Source organism: Canis lupus, chromosome X (assembly GCF_003254725.2).
Source record: "Canis lupus dingo isolate Sandy chromosome X, ASM325472v2, whole genome shotgun sequence".
Classification (NCBI taxonomy): Eukaryota; Metazoa; Chordata; class Mammalia; order Carnivora; family Canidae; genus Canis; species Canis lupus.
The window spans coordinates 33,554,332-33,576,361 of NC_064281.1; the positions used below are offsets into that span (position 1 = coordinate 33,554,332).

At 44.6% G+C, this 22,030-nt stretch overlaps 1 protein-coding gene across 2 annotated transcripts; it reads left to right on the forward strand.

Moving 5' to 3' along the window:
- The first annotated feature begins 9,927 nt into the window (after positions 1–9,927).
- Positions 9,928–12,251, forward strand: MID1IP1 (MID1 interacting protein 1). 2 transcript variants are annotated; one of them, XM_025440127.3, is made up of 2 exons: positions 9,928–10,309; positions 10,457–12,251. In XM_025440127.3, the coding sequence occupies exon 2, from the start codon at positions 10,727–10,729 to the stop codon at positions 11,276–11,278; it is 552 nt and encodes a 183-aa protein (XP_025295912.1). In that variant the 5' UTR covers positions 9,928–10,309; positions 10,457–10,726; the 3' UTR covers positions 11,279–12,251. The 2 variants fall into 2 exon arrangements, with proteins under 2 accessions (XP_025295912.1, XP_025295904.1); XM_025440119.3 differs by having other exon boundaries at positions 9,928–10,188.
- Positions 12,252–22,030: the final 9,779 nt, after the last annotated feature.

The following is a 22,030-nucleotide window of genomic DNA, read 5'->3' on the forward strand; positions in this document are numbered from 1 at the left end:
AGTGAAGTATTTCAGATTGTTGAAAAAACCCCACATATGAAAGACAAAAAGTAGAATAGATATTACTGATATCAGCACTGAGTAAGAAGAAGATAGGCTTGGAGAGACTATTCACTATGACTTGAAAAAGGACAAATACATGAAATTAAATCTTTAAAAAGTGACAGAAGTATACAATAAACTCCAGAAGAAGAGGATAGAAATCCCAGAAGAGACAAATGTTCAATGATAAAATTATAGGAAACTTGCTTGAAAATAAGGAAGACATGAATCTGGGGACTGGGAATACATTCACAGTTCTCATACATGGCCTCCTGACACAGACATGCAATATGCAGTGGAAATATATCACAGCTGGTGACACACTTACTGCTGGCCCAAAGTCTGATACTCTATAACATGCATCCCTTATCTTTGATCCTTCCATTCACTCTGCAAGATGAGGAAACTGAGGCTTACACAGTTAGTCTTCTCTGAGCCCACCAGGTAGGAAGTGGCAGAGAGGTGATTTACACAGGGGGTGGGGGGGTGTAGAGGTGAGTGTGGGGTGGGGGGAGGGAGGAGGATTGGACAGATCTGACTCCAGAGACTTTGCTCTTTTCACTACATGATGTGGCCTACCACCCTCTCAAGTAAATAGAATGTTTGTTAAAAAAACCTTATTTCTACCTAATTTTACACAAATTTACTCAGATGTTTCTATGGTCTTTGTGATGCAGTCATGACTTTAGAGCTAATCACTTACCTTGCAATTTTTCAGTGGGTTTATTTTTTTCTGTTTTGTTAATTTATCATATCACCTTATACAGTACCTTGGGGGGAACTTGACCTCCCTGCACACCGTACATTTTCTGAGGGAGTTACAGAAGGATTCCAGAATGGTCAGGGATTTGTAGAACATCATCTTCCCATTGAGCATCTCTACCATTTCCATTTCTGGCCCTTTTGATGGGGAAATAAGGAAGAGAGGAAAGGAGAGGAGAAGGAGACTGTTTCTGCTGGGAACATAGGTCAAGGATTGTATTCTAGAAGAAAGGCAAATGTATGCCTTTGCTTGAATAAATAAAAAATAGAAATCTGAATAAATATGATGTTAGGTGGTAATAATCTAAGCACTCTATTTTCCAGTCATGGAGGAATTACACAAATGGAACAAAGAAATGTGAAGTACTTGAGCCAAGTGGTTGAAAATACAAAAGACATGGTCCCTATAATAGGTCAAGAACAACATTTATAAAAGCAGCTGAACTGGCCATTCTTAATGCCATCCAATTTGCTTCAGCCTGGAACTAACAAAGGTGAATGTGCTGTCTAAAACTAAATGGAAAAAAAAAAATAAATAAAACCAAATGGAAAAAAAACAGGATGGAATGAACAAACACTAAACCCACACTTAAAATTTCTTAATTGATTATTTCATAGACTCCCAAGAATCTTCAATTTGGAATATTCTAGATTTTGAATCCAAAGCCTAATGATTTAGATAATCTCCTTTGAGTAAAGGAGACTAAACAGGAAAGAGATGTTTTAACACCAAGCCACCTTGTTTTCTCTTAAAGATGTTTTGTTATGTAAATCAAGCTTGTTCTTTCTAAAACCCCAAATCTAATCACTATGGGAATCACTTCAGCATTTTCACTTAACATTTGCTAATATTTTAAATCAGGATTGAAATGATATTTAAATCCCTCCAATGGAAGCCAAGGAAGTCATTTCTATAGACACTGTGTAGCTCAAAATAAACATTTATGACGAATATTGCTGACTGAACTCTATGCCACAAGCACACACTTTATAATTCCAGACAAGGTAATCACCCGCTTTGCACAAAATGAAATTACCCAAGACATTGTGTCTGAAGATGGAAAACAGATGTTTCCTTGTTTAATATTTTTCTAGGAATGAAGCAATAATTATAACGAAGTTCAAGGTGTTCATTAATGGTGTACACATGAGTTTATTCCCAAATTTCTACTGATCTTGAAGCCATTTAGGAGGAAAGGAAACTGACCATGTGCTCCAGTTGGATTTTGGACTGGCCAGGGCCAATGCTGACCTAAAATCCAATCTTTGCAGGCCAAACTGTCAAGGATAATCTTTACACAGTAGTGTGAGAAACAATATATATGTTATAGATAAAATAATATATTCCTCTGGCCAGGTTCAGGGTGTAGATGAATGCATAGGAGGCTCCTAGAACTCTACTCACATGTACTTTTCTACCTTTAGGGTCAAAGAAATGCAGACTTCACAGATTGAATAGTAGATACCAGTTTTCTGAGTCATCTGCAATAGATAATAACAGAGAACAGCAGAACAGAAGCAGATACCCATCCATAAAAGTTCTGTGTGAATTGCACTTTTAGAAATCGTATTTAGGGCATTTATAGAAAAATACTGTTTTAATGGAATCACCTCTGAGAATATCATCTCTCGGAGACCAAAGCCTGGAAACAATGGACTTCTTAAACTGCAGTTGACAGGAGCAGAGAGCAAGAACAGTAGTTTCTGCCCTAAGGGTCCAGAGTTCAGAGAGCTTGCTGCTTTCTTACTCCCACTTAATATTTGAGTTCACAAATGTTTTTACCAAAACAGTACTGAGAACATTTGATTCCAAACCAGCTCACCAGATCAGACCGTTGACAAAGTCTATTAGAAAAGCTTACATAAATGGAATTTCCAAACAAGTATTCAAATATAACACGTGTGAAGAAAACTGCTCAGATATGTCTCAGCTTAGCAAATTGAATACACCTATGTAAGTAGCATCTAGTACTCAAATGGAGAAACAGAACATTATTTTACATGCTACTTTAAATGAAATGTTAATTTCACTTGAAATTTGAGTAGTAACTGAAGCCACACGGAAAGAAATATTGAACTTCAGAAAGTGATTATTTGCTCTAGAAAATATTAGTTCCCAAAGGACTCCTCTAAGTTAAGTTTGAAAATTATTAAGATGTTGGTGTCTTCATTTTGTAAATGGTGAAACTTGGTTTTTTGGTGTTAGATTTCATTGACCCACTGCAAGGAAACTTGATGGGCTCTGCTACACCATTCTCTCATCTCCCAGTTTTGATGCTTGCATTATTTTCACATGGTAGGTGTTTAAAATATTTATTCTGTTCTGCAACCGTCCTACCCACAGTTTAATCTTCCTTCTGTATTTCTATGGATTCAAGCTCACCATGAATCTCTTCTTTGTTCTTGAGTTCTTTCTTTTGATTCATTTTTTTTTTTTTTGGCAGAATTTTATCCCTAAGTGATTTTTTTTTCCAGAAAAACTCTGAGTTCATGTTCAGGAATTTTGACTATTGTTTTTTACTTGAGTCATATAAGATTCTTGATGCACATATTCTTTTTTACAGTTCCACTGTCTCCTGTCGTTGAATGTTTCTGTAAAGCTGGCTTGATTCTACCCTCCTCTGCAACCACCATCTTTCTGGTTGATTTCTTTTCCTACTTGGATACTTGAAGACTTTTTGTTCTTCCTGGAAGTTGAAACATAACTAGCTTCTTACATCAGCTTTTCTGAATAATTTTACCTGGGATACAATGTGCCTGTTAAATCTACAGATGAACACATTTTATTAAGGACAATTTTCTATATCATGTCTGAATTGTTTTCTATTTCACTTACTGAGATCTCTACTTCAATGACATCAATTATGTTCATGTGTTGTCTCTGACTTCTACATCCAACACTTCCTTTAACTCTTGGTGGCTCTTCTCTGTGATTATCTGAACCCTTCACTCGATGGCAGTAATTTAACATTTTGTCATGCCTGTTTTGTTTCTAGTCCATTTATTAACTCTCCAGTTGTTTGGTTGGTTGGTTAATATTTTGTTGCTGTTGTTGTTCAAATTTTGTTTGCTTTGCTCTGCAATTTCCTTTTTTAGAACTTCCCAATGGTTTATTATTTTTCCTGTTCTTACTAAGATCTTCCTTCTATAGCTGGAGGCACTCGTTGGTTGTATTTGCTTCCAAACATATCTCTTGCAGACTATTTTTTTTTTGGTTTGTTTTAGTTTGCCACACTATTCTCTTCTCCTTGCTCATCATTATGAGATTAACCTAAGTGGTCTGTCCAGACCTAATATGATATAGGTGAATTCAGTGCAACTCTAGTGTACCTCATCTAGGCTCAATTTCTTTTTATTATTAGGGTTAAAAGAGTGAATTATGGAGGAGAACTCTTGAAACGTTCTAACAGATAATACTTTATTGTAGCTTCAATAAAAGGAGTTGTGTATATATATATATAATATGATATAACTTCTATACATAAACATACATAAATATATATTAAGTAACATTTATATTTTTGTTTTTGCTTTTGTTTCTCAAGTCATATATATATAAAACAATAAAATGGAATATATACATGCGTGTGTGTGTGTGTCACTCGGGTTAGGACTTGAACACATGAAATATTGATACATCTTTTCTCCCTATGTTAATTTAACATGATGTATCAACTTTGAATCAAACTTCATAATTTAACCCAATAGATACACTTAAACAGGATAGAGTGAATTCTCATGGTTCCTTCTATGCTCTGTAGTCAAATGCTCTAACCCTGAGTTATACCCTTTGCCTGTGTCCTCCTATGCTGGTGGCACAAGAAGGTTCTGGAATTGTAAGAGATCCAAGAATAACCATATTGAGATGCTCCTGCATGGTAGGTAAGCAAACCTCAATGAGTCTTGTGCTTTTCTTATCTACCATACTCAAATTAAATGATTCGTTTTCTATATAAAGACAGAGAAATGTTGAGAACATAACAAAAGGTAGCTTTTAGTATTTTAGAATGTTCCCGTGCTTTACTCTTCTTGGATTCAAAGCTAAGAGGCTTTTTTAAAAATGAGATCTGACAAAATGCTAACTCTAAGTTATTCAGACATGCCAGAACCTGGAAGCTTAAGGTTTGAGGTCAACAGACGCACTACTGCCATCTTCCTAGGTTTTAGCCTTCTCCCAACTAAATCTTCGGGACAGTGTTTCCTACAATGACAGTAACAGTGAGATTATTCCCCCTTCCCAATTTTAACTCAGAATACTATGATACTATTTCTGCATTTTTTGAAAGATTTTATTTATTTATTCATGAGACACAGAGAGAGAGGCAGAGACAAAGGCAGAGGGAGAAGCAGGCTCCCCAGGGGGAGCCTGAAGTGGGACTCAATCCCAGGACCTCGGGATCAAGACCTGAGCCAAAGGCAGATGCTCAACCACTGAGCCACCCAGGTGCCCCTATTTCTGCATTTTTGTACCATGTGACACTGGTTCCTCCATGGCAGATGACAAGAATACCCCGCTTCCTGGCTCCATTAGAAAAAAACAGCCATTAACTTGGGACTTGAGCAAGGCATTTAGCAAGGTCGCTCATAATATTCTGTAGTCAAGAAAAAAATTTTATGTAGGCTAGATGATTGTACAATTAACATGATTCATAGCTAGCTGAAACAACATACGCCAAAAGGTGCTAATTAATGGACTGATATCAAGCTGAAGGAGCTTTCCAAATGTTCCACAGCACTTTGCCCTTTACCGAGTGCTGCCTTTTGCCTATTATCAATAATGTGGATGAATAAATAGAATAGTTATCAAATGTATGGGAAAGATCTGAATACATTAGAGCAAAAAATTAGGGCCTAAACTATTGAAACAGGCTGGAGTAATGAGCCAAACCTAATGAGATAAAGTTTAAGTAAGATACATATAAAATTCTGTGCTTTGGTCCAAAAAGATCTGCCCTGCTCAAGAATGGGATACACAAAATTTTGTTAACCGGCAGCATATGGATGTAGCTATTAAAAGAAGGCCATTAAATGTTGGGTGGCATTGTAAGAAAATAGGTATTTGTTGGATAGTGTAGAAGGAACATTAGTTCTGGCAGCAGAAAACTGGGCCAAGTCCCAGTCCTGCTACTTTGGTCACTTAGACTCTCTGATCCTTACTTTCTTCTCAGGATTGTTGTGAGGTTCAAATGCATTAACACGTCTAGGTTCCAAGCTCTCGTGTGCAATAGATACGACCTGGAAAGTTACCATTGACAATAACATAGATGGCCATGCTAGTTCTGTTTAGTCCTAGGAAAGGTGGTGCTTGGAATGAATTCCAGGTGCCACACTTACAAACAACCTAGAGCTACTTCCAAAGACTGACCAGGATGGAGGAGCACCTCAAAAGAGAACCTCAAGAACCATTGTGGCAACTGAGGACAAATGGCAGAAAGAAGAGTGGATTTAAGGGAGACCCATGTACCTTCACATACCGGAGGGCATGCTGCATGGCCTCCATGAGGGCTCCGAGGAGGGACAACTAGTGCCGGAGGATGGAAATGACAAGAATATGGGCCAGGGTGACCACTTGGTGGGGATGTTGTGAGCGATTTCATTGTAAGCGGATGGTTGGAGGACATGTCCTTGAGCAAGAGTCTGATTGTCGTGTCTCTTGGACACTTTGCATGAAGTGGTTCTTTCTAAATTCTGCCTCAAAGCAATCCAGAATCTCCACTAGCTTGGCCTGGGCTGGTTTCTGGCCTTACAATCCATTACCCCACCTTCTCTCCAGCTCTGGGCTGAACCTCTGATTTCTCCAATCTGCCTTCTTGGACCAGTTGACTCTTTTGCTCTCTATTTTAAGAATTTCTGGTCATTTAAAACGCCACCATTCCCAGCTGTCCAAAGGGCACAGTAGAAGGGGTAATTCGTGGACACTTTGTGGGGAATGAGCCAGCAACGCCCGATTTCCTGGTTGCTGAGGTTAGGAGGTAAAGTGTGACTTAGGAAAAAAATAAAAAAATAAAAAATAAAGTGTGACTTAGGAACCGAAAGTTCGGAAGTTCGGAGCTCCGGAGTCGGAGCCGCGGACCAAGAAGGGGGGGAGGGGAGGCGTGGGCGGCAGACCCTAGATAAGGCTTTTTTTTTTTTTTTTTTTTTTTTTTTTTTCCAGACAAGGCTTTTAAGTGAGGCCTTAGGTAGTGCGGAGGCAGCGCAGCCCAGGGGCGCTGGCCGGGAACCTGCTGGCCTCATTTAAGTACTCACAAAGTTCTTTGCTCACGGACGACTTGACTCTGTGCTCCGGAGGCAAAATGAAACCTGGGCAGGTGGCTCGGCATCTCCAGCCAGTTCCAGATCTCGATTTGGGTGAGCGCCTGAGGTAACCAGAGAGGCTGACCACCTCGGTCCAGGCCAGAGCCCGCCGCTCCCCTCCCAACTGACCCCAGGGAACCATTTTTTTTTTTTCCAGCCGCGTGTGAGGGAAAATTGACCGCGCGCCAGTTGCCAGGGACGCGGCCGCCAGTTTGGCGCGGCCCGGGTGAAAGAGGACGCTGGGGGGAGGGGGCTGTGGCTTCTGACTGGCTGGGGCGCGGGGGCTTATTTGCATAACATTCTCAGGCGGCACTTGATTGGCTGAAGCTGGAGGGGCGGTGGTGGGGTGATTCCAAGGGCCCGGAGCCCTGGCCCGGGGACTTTTTGGTTCCGGAGTTAGTCGGTGGGCGTGAGTTGTTGCGCTGGCACCCAGAGGCTGAGGAGGCCCGGGCTGGGAAGTTTTGCAGGCAGGTGCAGGAGCCACCTCTGTCTTCTAGTATTTAAGACATGTGGAAGAACAGGGCCCGGAATCAAGAACTGGAGGATGGAGAGTGACCTCCAGACTAAAGGAAGAAAGGAAACGGATGGGGGGGGGGGGGGGGGCGGGGTTGCGGAGGGGAGGGAGTGGAAGCCAAAAGGAAGGCGTTAGGGGCTTTCTTCCAACCTGGGCCTTTTTGCTGGGATCCCTTTGCTAGATCACTTGGATTTCCGTTTTCTGTTAGTTATTACTACATCTTGTTGGAACTGGGACGAAGGGAAGACAAAAAGAGGCAGGATTCCAGCTTTTAATTAACTAAGTCTGAGTACCAAGTTTTCATCCAAAGCCATAAGTACTTAAAATATCTAGAGGATCTATAGTGGGGGACGGATATGTTTTAATTAATGAAAGGATCACCTACTGGAAACTGCATGTGTGTTTTCCCCCAGTTTTCCCCTTGCAGTGCTCTTTGTATCTCATTGGTTGTAAAGATTTAAAATCAACCTGTACTGTTTTTGTACTCTCCTGCTGCCTAAGCACTAGGGGAAAGGCTCTGTGGCTCATCATAGGCCACTTAGACATTTTTAAAGTTTCTGACTCTTCACATAAACGCCTCTTGGCTATAATGAGGTCCTTCAGTAAGTACAATTAATCTTTGGAAAGTAGCTTCTACTTTACATAAATTTTACATTCACTATCTTATTTAACCTTAACCAAAATTGGGCATAGCCCATGGGAGAAGCTCCATTTTATTGATGAGGGCACTGACTCTGGAAAAGTTTCTAAGTCTCCATGGGTGCAAATGGGAGGATGAGATAATCCTCACGCCTCAAATTTATATAGTGATGTTTTGCCCTTCATTTTTCCATTGATCCTCCCAAAGACTGATGGGGAGGGGAGGTAGCCCTATCCCAGTTTTATCAGTAGAAAAACATGTGCTATAATCTGGCAGAGCTAAAAGGGCCTGGAAGTGGAGGTCTCCAGGCTAGGCTCTGCCTCCAGTGGTCACTGACTAGTGCCCTGTTGTCAAAAGGTCAGTTCTCATTGTACTAAGTCTGACCGCTGTGGAAAAAATTTAAATGTACATCTTTAAAGTGAAAGGAAGAGGGAAAGAAATAATTGTCTTTATTAGGTGCCTCTCCCTTCTTTTGGCATTTTTTGTCCTGTGAGAAAACACTATATAGTAAAAGCATCCCTGAAAGGTTTTAGAGAAAAGTAATTTAAAATTAGAAACTCGAGTCTTGTTGAATTATCTGTAGAACTGTTGGAGAAGATGGGCCAGTGAAGGACATGACAAGGGAAGTGAGATGGTGAAACAAAAATAAATGAAAACGGGCCATGGTTTGGAGTCCCAAAGTGAAATTTAAGGTGCAATGCTCTTAAAAATTATATTCAAAGATTGAGTAGATGGCTTAGGCCCTATTCAGTGATCCTGTGTTTTAAGGACTATCTTTGGAAAGGAACATTTCAAACTCCCTCCCCCACCACTACCACCCAAAACATTATTGCATGCCTCCCCGCTTTTCTATTAAATGATGAAAGACACCCAACACCGGACCTACCATCACCCGCTCCTGGCCCTTTGGCAGCCGAAAGGCCACATGGCCAGGGCTCTCCAGCGTCTGAGTCCCTGGATTTGGATAAAAGTCAGGAATTGGGCTATTTCTCCCCACTGGCACATCTGATCTCTTGGGAAAACGTGCAGATCATTGGACGCACGGTGTATTGCTCTTCATCCCTGGCAGCAGCTGTTACAGAAAAGACTGGGAAAGACCCCGCCTGGACAGAGGCAAAAGCCTCCGGAGGCTCCCCTCCCCCAGCAGCTGGCCAAGGCCAGGGCCACGGCGGGAACACCACGCGTCCACGTGCACCAGGCATGCCCAGCCACCCTTCTTACATAAGAGCCCCCGAGATGGAGTTGCGGCGGCGGCTGGTCACTTTTCCCCGACGGCTAATAATAAACCAGGATCATAGTCGCTGGGCCGAGGCCACTATCGATTCGGGGTTGGGGGCTCAGTTTGCAACCAGGGCTGGGGCATTTCGGTCTGGCCCACTCCGGAAGCGTGCGCCAGGCCCACCCAGAGCAGCACGCCAGCCGCCCTCCGCCGGCCGGGACGCCGGCACCTTTACCCGCGCAGGGTCCGGCCCTCCCCCAGCTGGCCCGCTCTGCTCGGGGGGCTGGCGGGGTGCGGCTGCTCCATCCCTCTGCCCTGCCCTGCCCTGCCCTGCCCCGCTCGGCCCGTCCCGGCCTGGCCACGGCGCCCTCCCTCCGCCCGGGTATCAGGCGAGAGGCGGAGCTGGCCCGGCGCGCCCCGCCCCCGCTGTAGAAGGGGCCAGGAGAGTGTTACTCGCGGTCATCCCGGCCCGGGCCTTTTATCTTGGCGCTGCCGGGGAGGCGGGAGGAGGAGACACCGGGGGTGGCCCTTGAGCGCCGGTGACACCTTTCCGGGGCTCTATAAATTGAGCACCTGGGATGGGTAGGGGGCCGACGCCACCCAGCCGCCCGCAGTCACGGTCCGGCCACTGACCGCAGCAGCGCCCGCAGGCAGCAGCCGCCAGCAGCGGGATCGCTGAGCCGCCCCGCAGCAGAGGCTCTCGAGGCGCAGCAGGAGGTGGGTGCCCCCGCCCCATCTCTGCCCGGTCAGCGTGGGCGCTGGGATTTCAGGCCTTTCCGAGGAAGACGGGGGTGGGGAGCACCCCTTCCTTCTCTCCGCGGCCTCGGCGGGCGAGGAGGTGGGCTCGCGGGGCTGAGGGCTGGGCGGGGGGGAGGGGGCGCCGGCGCCGTCCGGGGCGAGCCGGCACCGGGGAGGGCGCTGGGCGCGGGCGGGGCCGCCAGGCACCCTCGCCGGGTGAGTGATCTCTTTCGTTCCCGTCCCGCAGCCAGGCCAGGGCTCGACCCGCGGACCACGCGCCGCCATCGCGAGCTTCCGGGCGCCCAAGCTGCGAGCAGCCGTGCGTCCCGCAGGGCCGGGCTGCGAGCGAGACGAGAGTTGGAGAGGGCGGAGCAGGAGCCGGGAATCCCAGCGGCCCGGCTCGAGCCAGGCCCCCCCGGCGCCGGCCTCGGAGAGCGCGTGAGGGCGGGCAGCCCGTCGCCCCAGCCGGCCACCCCGTGCCCCTGCGTCCCTGTGCCCCGGCGCCCGCGCGGCCACCATGATGCAGATCTGCGACACCTACAACCAGAAGCACTCGCTCTTTAACGCCATGAACCGCTTCATCGGCGCGGTGAACAACATGGACCAGACGGTGATGGTGCCCAGCCTGCTGCGCGACGTGCCCCTGGCCGAGCCCGGGCTGGACAACGACGTGGGCGTGGAGGTGGGCGGCAGTGGCGGCTGCCTGGAGGAGCGCACGCCCCCGGCCCCCGGCCCGGGCAGCGCCAACGGCGGCTTTTTCGCGCCCTCCCGGGACATGTACAGCCACTACGTGCTGCTCAAGTCCATCCGCAACGACATCGAGTGGGGGGTCCTGCACCAGCCGCCGCCGCCGCCGGGGAGCGAGGAGGGCAACGCCTGGAAGTCCAAGGACATCCTGGTGGACCTGAGCCACCTAGAGGGCGCGGAAGCCGGCGAGGAGGACCTGGAACAGCAGTTCCACTACCACCTGCGCGGGCTGCACTCTGTGCTCTCCAAACTCACGCGTAAAGCCAACATCCTCACCAACAGATACAAGCAGGAGATCGGCTTCAGCAATTGGGGCCAGTGAGGCGGGACGCCCGCGGCTGCCCGGCGCCCTTCCCGGCCCCATCTCTCACCCTCTTTCTCTCAAAGCTGTTTTCTTTCTGGCTGTGGGCGCAGATGGGCGGTGGGCAGACTGCAAAGTTAGGGGGGCTGTGTACGTGCAAGGCTGCCTGGAGGAAGGGGCCTCTTTGGGAAGAGGAGAGGCAAGTGGTGATGGGAGTCAGGGTTGGGGGGCTCAAGGACCCCCCCTTTCTCTCCCGCAGTGGGGGGGGGAGGGCCTGTGTTCTACGTTCGTGGGTATGGGACTGGGCTGATGCCCTGCATTCAGCCCGTGCCTTTCTTGGAGTTTCTTTTCTGTTCTTTCCGGAGGAGATGAGTCGAGAAGGGGCCATGCCGGGCGCGGCGCTGGGTTGCCACACTTGGGAGCGCCACCGGGAGCTGGGCGCTGGGGAAGGCGGGGCACGCGGCCTCCTACCGCCCTGCCCTGCCGTTGGGCTGGTGGAGGCCTCAGCGTTGCTAGGATTGCATCAGTTTTCCTGTTTGCACTACTTCTTTCTGTAACAGTGGCCCTGTCTTAAAGTATTTCCAATCTCCTCCTTGCTCTGAAACTTCGTCGATTCCATTGTGATAAGCGCACAAACCGCACTGTCTGTCGGTAACCGGTACTACGAGATTAATGATTTTCTGTTACACTGTATAGTTGTCCTGTGGCACCCCTATACCCCAGCCCTTTCACGCCCTCCCCGCCCCCACCCCAGTATGTGGGAGCTGGCACCGTGCCAGCTTGTGCAAAGCTTGCCACTCAGCCAGTGAAAATAATAATGTTATTCTGAGAAAGTGGACTTATCCGAAATGGAACCAACTGACATTCTATCCGTGGTGTACATAGAATGATGAAGGGTTCCACTGTTGTCATATGTCTTAAATTTATTTAAAACTTTTTTTAATCCAGATGTAGACTATATTCTAAAATAAAAAAAGCAGATGTGTTAACGAAACTTGACAAAAGTTTTTTGTTTTTTAATCAGCCCATGAATGGCCTAGCTAAGTGACATAGAAATAAATTCAATTGTTTTTAAGCAAAAGAAAATGTTATTTCCTCTCTGGTATTTCACAGAGGTGGATAATCCTCTCCATAAGGATCCGGTTTTGTTGGGATGTAGTTACCAATGAGATGCACTTCCAAGCTTTGTATCTGTAAGTGAGTACCCAGTAGGTAGGCCCATACACCCTCGAAAGAAAGTTCATAGATCCCCAAAGTTGTCTGGGAAAGTACATATAGTTTTCAACCACCTTGGCCAGCTTTTTCCAGTGCTTGATTAACATTTTGAACTTTTTAAGAAGCCTGAGCACAAACTGAACTTTTTTTTTTTTTTTTTTTTTGAAGCAGAAAACTCACTTCAGAGGCAGGAATTTCACTTGCCTACTGAGAAGTGAAAAATCAAAAAAACAGCAGCTAACACTAGTGCACACACCTTGTAGGTCTTTACTTACAAGGCTTTTAGGTCGATCTTAGGAGATAACTGAAATGCAGTAGAACAAGGGCTAGGGCCTGCCTGTCACTAGTTTCCAGGGAAGTTCCAAGTTTTGTTAAGCAGTGCCCAGCGATGATTCCAGGTTTTCCGAGAGCCGGCCTGGCCTGCAATTGTGGTTGGCAGATCCCAGCAAAGCTGCAGTAGGGCCCTTGGGAACACTTCTTAGATGCCATTATGATGCTTTCCTGGAATGGTGCTCTGCATTTTCTTTCTTTCATTATTTTTTTTAGAGGGGATAAGTGTTGGATCAACTTCAGTTTTTAATCTTGAAGTCATGAGACCTCTCTAAGCTCATACAGCTTGAATTTAAAATACGTATAGTTTGGCAGTCCAAAAAAAAAAAAAAAAGCAAAACTTTTTGTGGAGTGGGCAGCTCAAGTCTATTATCAGCTTTTAGCAGCAGTGAAAAAATGGGGAAGTGCCTTTGCCAGAGAAAGTTAATCATTAACATATAAAGCTAGGGGAACAGGGCCGAAAAGTAAGGTATATAGTCTCGCTTTGTTTTCCCTTTAAAATATCAAAGTGTAAGCAACAAAGAAGGGAAACTACAGGAGCCACGTGGTGGAAAGAAACAAGACTTTGGAGCCAGAAAGTAGTGTGTTCAAATCCTCTACTACTTACTGACTAGGAGTATTCAACCATCTACGTTTGTTGCCACATTTGAAATTAGGCAGGATAATAGGTACAAATGCTTTCTTCCTGGAGTTGCAGTGAGGATTACATGAGCTGACGTATAGAATGTCTGACATTTCGAGGTTTCTTTAGGTGCTACTGAAAAGGGTCTGCAGGTTTCCCTCTTGGTTGGTTCAGGTCTCTGGTGACCCCCCTGGCCTCTCCAGGAATATCTGAAGCATGGAAAGCACAATTTCATTACATCCTTGAAACAACAGCTCAACCATTTCCTTTCTCAAAGTCTCAGGGGCAGAACCTGAATTCAAAGGAAGAAGTCATAGTTTGGGCAGATAAGTTGCAGGAATTTTAGGAGATGCTAACTGCAAGCTGTTTTCAATATATAGAATACTAAACTGTACATAGTCATCAATTTTACCTGTATTTTTTAGTTACTTCATATGGAAGGGTTCTTTTATATGTAAATAGTGATTCTGACCTGGAAGTAAAGACGAGCACTGTTAAAGAGGATTGGATTTTTTTTTTTTTTATAAACCAGTAAGGCTTCCCAGCCCCCACTGATAGTAACTACTGTTTTATTCAAGATCTGTTTATGAGACAAAACGAGGTCAAATCATGGAAATTTAAACGTATGGGCTATTGGATTGGCCTCTTAAAATTAATTATTAGTCTTTTTAAAATTTCAAGCTATAAAATAAAATAAAATAAAATTTCAAGCTTTGTGTAGTTTCTGATCAAACCTAAATCACTTTAATTAGTGAGATAATTTAAACTTAAAGTTACTTATTTTTTATTTTAAGGTCGAGTCTGATTTTTTCATTTGTTTGTTTCAGGGAAATTTAAAGGTTGTTCTTAAATTAAACACTTTATTACATCTCCAGTTAGTGCATTTGGAACTGTGTAGAACTTTCAGACTGACCTGGTAAAACTTGCAAGCTATTTAAAATTTGGCTTAAAATCTGAGATAAAGCGATGAGTGACTTTATTTCCAGAAGGTTCTTCCTGAGGAAGCTCCAAGTACTCGACAGATTTTAAAAGTTGGCAAATATGGTGTGGCACCTCCCTCAAAGGCCCTTGGTGGTCTCAGAGAGGTCATGGGTGCCCGACAGTGCCCATCTTCGTGGTGGTTTGTGACCCCAGGGGAGGCACATATAGATGAACCAGGCAAAACGGAACAGCTTCGATTGGAATTGGTTACCCTCCAGATATTTACATTTGATGCGATTTTCGACATCAAAACTGCACACCAAAGCCTTTGAGAAGGCCTGCTTTTGACTCTAAAAACAGCTTTCTGCTTTGCTCACATGGGGTTTTTCATGTTTTACATTGACACAGTGCTCCTTAGTGGTCTGGCCTCATTTACTCTTTCTCTGAACCTGAACTCAATTGTTAGAAAGCAGCTGGGACTATTATTTGGACCAACTTGAAAACTAGCCCACTGTTAACAATTTTTAAAAAAATGAAAGTTAGTGTCGTTTGCATATGCCTCATAGAGTCCCCTGATTTGTAGGTGTTGAGCAAAATTCATCTGGGCGATTGTGTCTCCCCTCCTCCCCCACCTGCCTTCCCCCCTTAGTCTCTGCTTCTCGTTGCAAATTGGACACAGTTCTGGGGGGACTGAGGCCTCAAAGCTTATATAGTACACCTTTTCTTTTAAGGGTAACTATCTTCTTATGGTACGTCTGGTATACATTGATACCAATCATTACATCCTTGTATGATTTCTTTGCAAGAGTTTTGAATGAAATCATGACAGAGAATATTTTCTCTAAAATTTTAGAGGCAATTTTTACCCCCAGCAGATAAAAAAAATCTGGACCAGAAGCTCACAAAAACTTTAAATGTATGGACAATTATATTGGTCTCTTAAAATTAACTATTAGTCTTTTTAAAATTTCAGGCTTAAAAATAAAATAAGATAAAATAGGGGCACCTGGGTGGTTGAGTGTCTGCCTTTGGCTCAGAGCATGATCCCAGGGTTCTGGGATCAAGTCCCACATCGGGCTCCCCACAGGGAACCTCCTTCTCCCTCTGCCTATGTCTCTGCCTCATTTTTTGTGTCTCTCATGAATAAATAAAATCTTTTAAAAATAAGATAAAATAAAATTTCAAGCTTTGTGTAATTTCTGATCAAGGCTAAAAAGCTTTAATCAGTGAGAAGATTTTAAACCTACAGTTATTTATTTTTTCATTTTAGGTCGGGTCCAATGTTTTTAGTGACTAGTGGAAATTTGGAGGTTATTCTTGAGTTATCCTTAACACTTTATTACATTTCCAGTTAGTGCATTTGGAACTGCGTAGAACTTTCTGGTAAGTGATGGAAATAATAATAGTCAATTACCAATAACCATTTCTGTATCTGGAAGCCAATACCATCCTTTGCCTCATGCAATGAGGGCTCCTTCTTGAGTCTCCCGCTTTTCAGGGACCCCCTGATTCCTGTAGGGCCTTGTGACTCCCCGGGGGCAAGGAGTCCTCAGAGCCAAGGGAATGCCCAGAACTTGTGCCCCTACTTCTAGACCACACTTGGTTACCTGGATCCCCAGAGTTCCTTGTCCAAGGAACAAAGTCCCTTCCAGGGACTTCATAGACGTTTGCCCTGAGTTTATTCTCCTGATGGTTCACATGCTTGGATGGTGGACAGGGCTTGGATACTAACTGAGTTGTTTGGAGGATGGAGCTTGGGGAGGAAGCTAAGGGGATGGGGTGGAAATGGGAGGTCCCCGCTGGGTTTCAGGATGGACAAAGGGTTTGAAAGCCTGCAGGAAAGAAAGAAGAGGTGAAAGCCCCTCAAGCCTCAAGAACTGTTCCAGCATTGGCAAATGAGAATTCTTGCATTCTCCTTCACGTCTCCCACATTCCTCAGGAGCCTCCTTGCTCTACTGAAAGAATGTTATTTAATTAATGAAATGTGGCATAAGGAAAAGGAAAACCACATCTATACACAGAGCCTTTCCAGCTGCTTGCCATTCAGGGCTTGAATGGAGGTGATTACAGCAAATACCCAAATGGGTAAGCCTTCCATAAAACCATGCAGATTTCACCTCCTCGAATTTTCTTTCATCTGTTTTGTTGTTGTTGTTGTCATTGTTGCTAATTACTGAGTTGGCTGCTTTCTTGTTAGTGTCAAAAGTCTTGGTCAAGTTAAAGCAGAAAACTAATAGTTGTGCATCTGTCTAAACAAGGCTCTCGAAAACCACAGCTATATCTCATCAGCCCTTCCTGTTTTGGCATTCTCTCTATTAAGAGGAACGTTGTTTTGTTTGGTTTGGTTTTGTTTGTACCTCCCCATTCTTTTTCTCCTATTTTATTACCTCTTTGTCTATTGTTTCAGAATGCTTTCCCTCATGGTTTCAAAATCTAATCTGCCTGTGTGCCCCACTTCAATAACCCCGAACTGGTGAGGATTTTGATTGGAGAAAGTTTTTACCATTTAGTTGAAACCAGGGTTATAGAAGGTGATTTTTTCTGACCTTGAACTGTCTAGAGAAAGTGCTTTCTAACACAGTCGATAAGACTGAGAAAATACTAGCCAAACACAAGAGCCCTGTTCTTTATTTTAGCTTAAATAAACAATATTGGGGGTGGGGCATTTTTCTAGACTCTTATTTTACCTTTGAATACCAGTCTTACTAGTGTTGATATGTGCACTTTTATCAACGAGCATTCAGTTAACAGGATGAAACCGAACATGATTCATTTGATGTTTTCAAAGGTAGGAACTAACTTTGTAGTGTTTTTTTTTTTTTCTTTTTGAATACCACACTGCTGAGGTAAAGAATGTTGTAGCTTGTGGGTGAGCTCAATAGGACCAATTAAAACCTGACTACTCTTCCACCATGTTGAAATACCTGACAGAACTTGCTGTGTCCTGGGATAATGGCTTTTCTTTTTTTCCTCCGTCTTCTTCTTCTTCTTCTTCTGAGCCGACATCTAATTGAGATTTCCTGTTTGGTAGTCAAGCAAAGATGAAAACGAAAGTGCCGTGTTGTTGGTTGGGAACAAGGTATTTAAAATGTTCCGGTTTCTCGCCATGCGATTTAATTGGAAGCCCTTCTGTTTCGTTAATGAGACGTGTGCATTGCGCAAGGACACACGCATGTGTACCAGAGCAGCCCAACTATGTGCAGAACGCCAGGAGCGTAGTTAGTGTGCTTTGGTCATTGAAAACAAGGTGTTGCATTTTGTGACATCTAATTGACATTGCACCTTGTAACTCATCGATGCTTCGAGGGTATAATTTAGTTTCTGTGGTGATAAGCACTTGCTGACAGTTCCTTCGTGGCTTAAACGCTTGGAGGGAAAGTGCCCCAAATGGAGATGCTTCACCCAAGTGTTGGGGGCTGGCAGGAATCTCGGCAGGGCACTGACAGCCCTTTCCAACCAGTGGGTTTGAAGGCAGAGGAGAGGCCAGTGTAGCCCCAAGCTGAAGGGAGGGGCTGAGACAAACCTTGCCCGAGTTTACCAGATGTCACCCTGCAGGCCCTGGGCCGGGTGATAAGGGCGGTGCTGGAGAAGGGCATAGTGTGTTTCGGGACACTCCCACCCACTGGAAACCTGAGGACTGGGGAAGTCATCGTTCTCTCTGGGAACGATGGTTCTCTTCTGGGTTGGTACCTTTTTCTCCGACTAGAGAGGCAGCAGGTAGATAGGAGGTTGAAGCGTCTGAAGCTGTCATTCTCGTCCGTTCAAAACGGTTGAATGAGCCCCAATTCCGGCAATGAGCGGCCCCTCCGTGCGTGTGCCACAGCCCTCCCCTGTGGTCTTAGGAAACTGTTGTTGCCAACTTAGGGTGGGCCTGATTGCAATCCAGAGGGAGTGGGGGGACCAGAAAAGATGCCACGGTGGGGGGGCTGCATTATATAAGAGGGACAAATCCAATAAAAGGAAGAGGAGACCTTAAATAAAGAGAAGAAATGGAAACGTGGCAGAGAGGCTGTGGCAAACTGCATTTTCTTACCAACGAGACCAAGTTCTTTCTGGCCCTAAATGCTCTTCGGTGGCCTTGCCACCTGCCAGCAATTGGTAGGCTCTCCCTCTTTTCACCCTGATTTTAGGCGGGGCTCTGTGGCCACCTGGAGAAAATAGACGTGGCCGTCACTTCCAAGGCCGGGCCCTAAAGGGTGACTCGTCCTCCCCTGGGCTGAGATACATGGTGGTCTCCGGAAAGGCTTGCCCCCAGAACCTGGCTGCAATGCTGCAAAGACACCAGGGCCATGTGAAGAGGTCATGTGCAGGTGTCCCAGCTGAGGGTCTCAGCAAGGTCATGGCGAACAGTCAACATCTCGCTGCCAAACGTATGAGCGAGCCTTCAACTGAGCGTAGCCCCCGGCCTTTGAGCCGCTCTCGCCAACGCAGAATGGAGCAGAGACAAGCTGTCCCCATCGAGCCCTGTTCACATTTCAGACTTGCATGCAAAAGTATTTTCATTCTTTGAAGCCACCAAGTGGTGCGTTACACAGCAACGGATCACTGGAGCAGAGACCTTTACCCGCGTTTCAGGAGACTATAGAACTAAGTGAAAGAAATTGAAAGTAGAATGTGATTCTATAGGACAGGGTCGTTTTTATCACACTTGAATGAGTAACAGCTTCTAATACACCTGGAACCTTGGACACGTTCCTCTGATGGCTGGTGTGGGGGAGGATTCGAAGTAACATTTTACAGTGAAATCTCAGCTTGGTAGGCAGAATCATGGTCCCCCAAAGATGGTTGTGTCCTAATCATCCAAACCCGTGGCTAGATCTCCTCCCATGGCAAGGGGGTGACGAAGGTTGCAGCAGGAAGGAAGGCTGCTAATCACCTGACCTTCAGATGGAGAAATGATCCTGCATTATCCACATGGGCCCAATGTAATCACAAGGGTCTTTAAAAATGGAAGTAGGAGGCCAAGTCAGAGTCAGAGGAGTCAGCGTGATGTAGCATGAGGAAGTCACGGTTTGCCCTTGCTGGCTTTGAAGTTGGAGAAAGGGGTCATAAGCCAAAAAATGGAGGCAGCTTCTAGAAGCTGGAATAGGCAAGGAAACAGATTGTCCCTGGAGCTTCCAGAAAGCACGCAGCCCTGCCCACACCTTGATTTTTGCCCAGAGGGACTTGTTTTAGACTTCTGACTTCCAAAACTGTAGGATAATCATTTTGTATTGTTTTAAGCCACCAAGTCTGTGGGAATTTGTTCCAGAAGCGATAGGAAACGGAAACACCGGCCTCTAGCATGTGGCCAAAAAACAAAAAGGTTAGACTCTTGACACTTAATCCATTCACTGCCTTGGGCTGGCTGGAATATAGAATTTCGAGCACAACAACTTGTTGAGAACAGTATTGAAGAGGTTCTTTTTGCCTTCTTTTGTGAAAGAGACTTTATTTTTCTTTTCAGCTCTAATCTTGGTGACAGTAACCCTGCATAAACAAACATGAGTCGTGGTGCTGCCATCGTATAACTAAAAGGGCTTACTTCAAATATAGCAGCATCGTCTATTATGTGTTTTGTGGCTAAGATCATGCGTTCCTTCTCTCTTCATTTTTATTTGTTCGATTCTCACTTCTTTCCCTTCTAAAACTATTTTGTGACATTTATATGTAGCATTCATTTCTGCAGCCCCACACATCGTTATTAGTTTTGTTTTTTATTGAGATATAATTACATGCAATAAAATGTACAGTACGGAGTTTGAGTTTTGACAAATGCACACACTCATGTAACCGACACCTCAGTAAAAGTACATGGAATTCCCATCACCCTACAAAATTCCCTCATGTTCCTTTCTGACCATCGCCTCCTCAACAACTCAGGCAACCACTGTCCTGATTTCAATCCTCTATCTTTTCAAATCTATCATTTGGCCTGTTCTTAAACTTCACATCAGTGGAATCATACAATACCATATCATCAGTTGCTCTTTGGGGTCTGGCTGTTGTCATTCAACATAATATTTCTGAGACTCACCCACACTCCTGCAGAAGTCAGTAAATGGCTCCTTCCATTTTATGGCTGAGCAGTGCTCCATCTTATCAATGTCCACACTTTGTTTACCTCTTTTCCTCTTAATGGATGTTTAGGCTTTTTGCATAGTTTAACTTACTTTTTTAGCTTTTATTAATAAAGTTATGAAGAGCCTTCGAGTTGAAATCTTTTCTTGGCAAATACATAGGGATGGCATTACTAGTTCAGAAAAGAGGTATGTGTTTAACTTTATAGGAAACTGCTAAGGAGTTTTTCACAGTCGATATACTGTTTACCCCCTCACCAGCAATGAATGAGAGAACCCAGCGTGTAGTCCCTTCTGATTAGTGATGTCTTCCCCATTGGCACCTAGTACTCCCAGTTCCCGCTGAATAATGACAAGGTAGTGCTGGGGTAGAGTATAAGAGATTTTTCAATGGAGGGGAGCAGAGTAACTATTGTCTTGGTGAGCATGAGGGTCAAAGTAAGAGAGATGCTTGTGGCTAGGTGAGGCTAAAGGAGTGGTGGCACTCAGGAGTGAAAGAAAACCAGGATTCAGAGTCAAAGAATCTGGATTTAGTGCCAGTTCCACCGGTTCATTCTATGTTTCCTGGGGAAGGGGGGGTAGTTAGTTGGCTTCTTGTCACCTTTTCTCTTGCAAAATGGGGATATTAACTCACTGGATTAAGAGTAATAGCAATGAATTACCACTCAAAGCACACAAAGGAAGAAGGAAGTCATTACTACTGTGACTGGTGCAAACCTCACGCAGTATCTCATTTTTTTTCCCCAGAAGGGCCCTACGAAGTGGGTGCTAGTATTATTCTCATTTTACAGAAGAGTAGATTTGTCTCCAAGACTGCTTGTTGTCTCCCAATATCTGTTATCTCTTTGTTCCCTCAATTTTAGCTGGGAACTTGGTCACCCCAAATAAAGCTATAATTCTCCACTTCCCTTGCAGCTAGAGGTGACCATGCGACAAGAGTTTGAACCAATGGACTGAAAGCATAAGTTTCACATGTGATGTCCAGGAGGTGTCATTAAAGGATGGGCGAGAGCCTTTGTTCCTTTCTTCTTGTGAAATGGAACAATATGGGCCAGCTGGAGCTACGGCAGCCATGTTGGATAATAAGATGGCAGAGCAGCAGGGCAGGAGAGAAGGGATCTGGATTTCTGATCGTCATGGATGGCCTACCTCTGAACTCTGATCATTAAGCCAGAAATAAACTGCTATCTTGTTTAAGCCACTAATTTCTGTTGCTCATGGCCAAATCTCATCCTAATATTGAAACAAGGGCTCGAAGAATTTGTTATAAGGGAAGCCAAGTCTTCAAGATAAGACAACGACTAAACCATAACTGGTAATGATCTTGAAGTCGGTGTTTGCTAGTTGTTAATTAAATATGTTGGCCAGGGAAAGGATAAAAAGGAAACCCTTGAGGAAGGAGATTCTCTTCTTTTACTTGATTTGTTCTTTAAGGCTTTCTAAGATAATTCTAGACCATTCTGACTAATCTGAGTTCTCAAGGCCTCTTTTTCTTTTGTTTCCTTTTTTCTTCCTTCATTGACTTCATTGCTTATTAGTATATGCACTGATGAGAATTCACACTAGAAGCTTTAGATTCTTGTTAATAACTCTCGTAAAGACTTTGAAAGAGCATAAACTCAACCT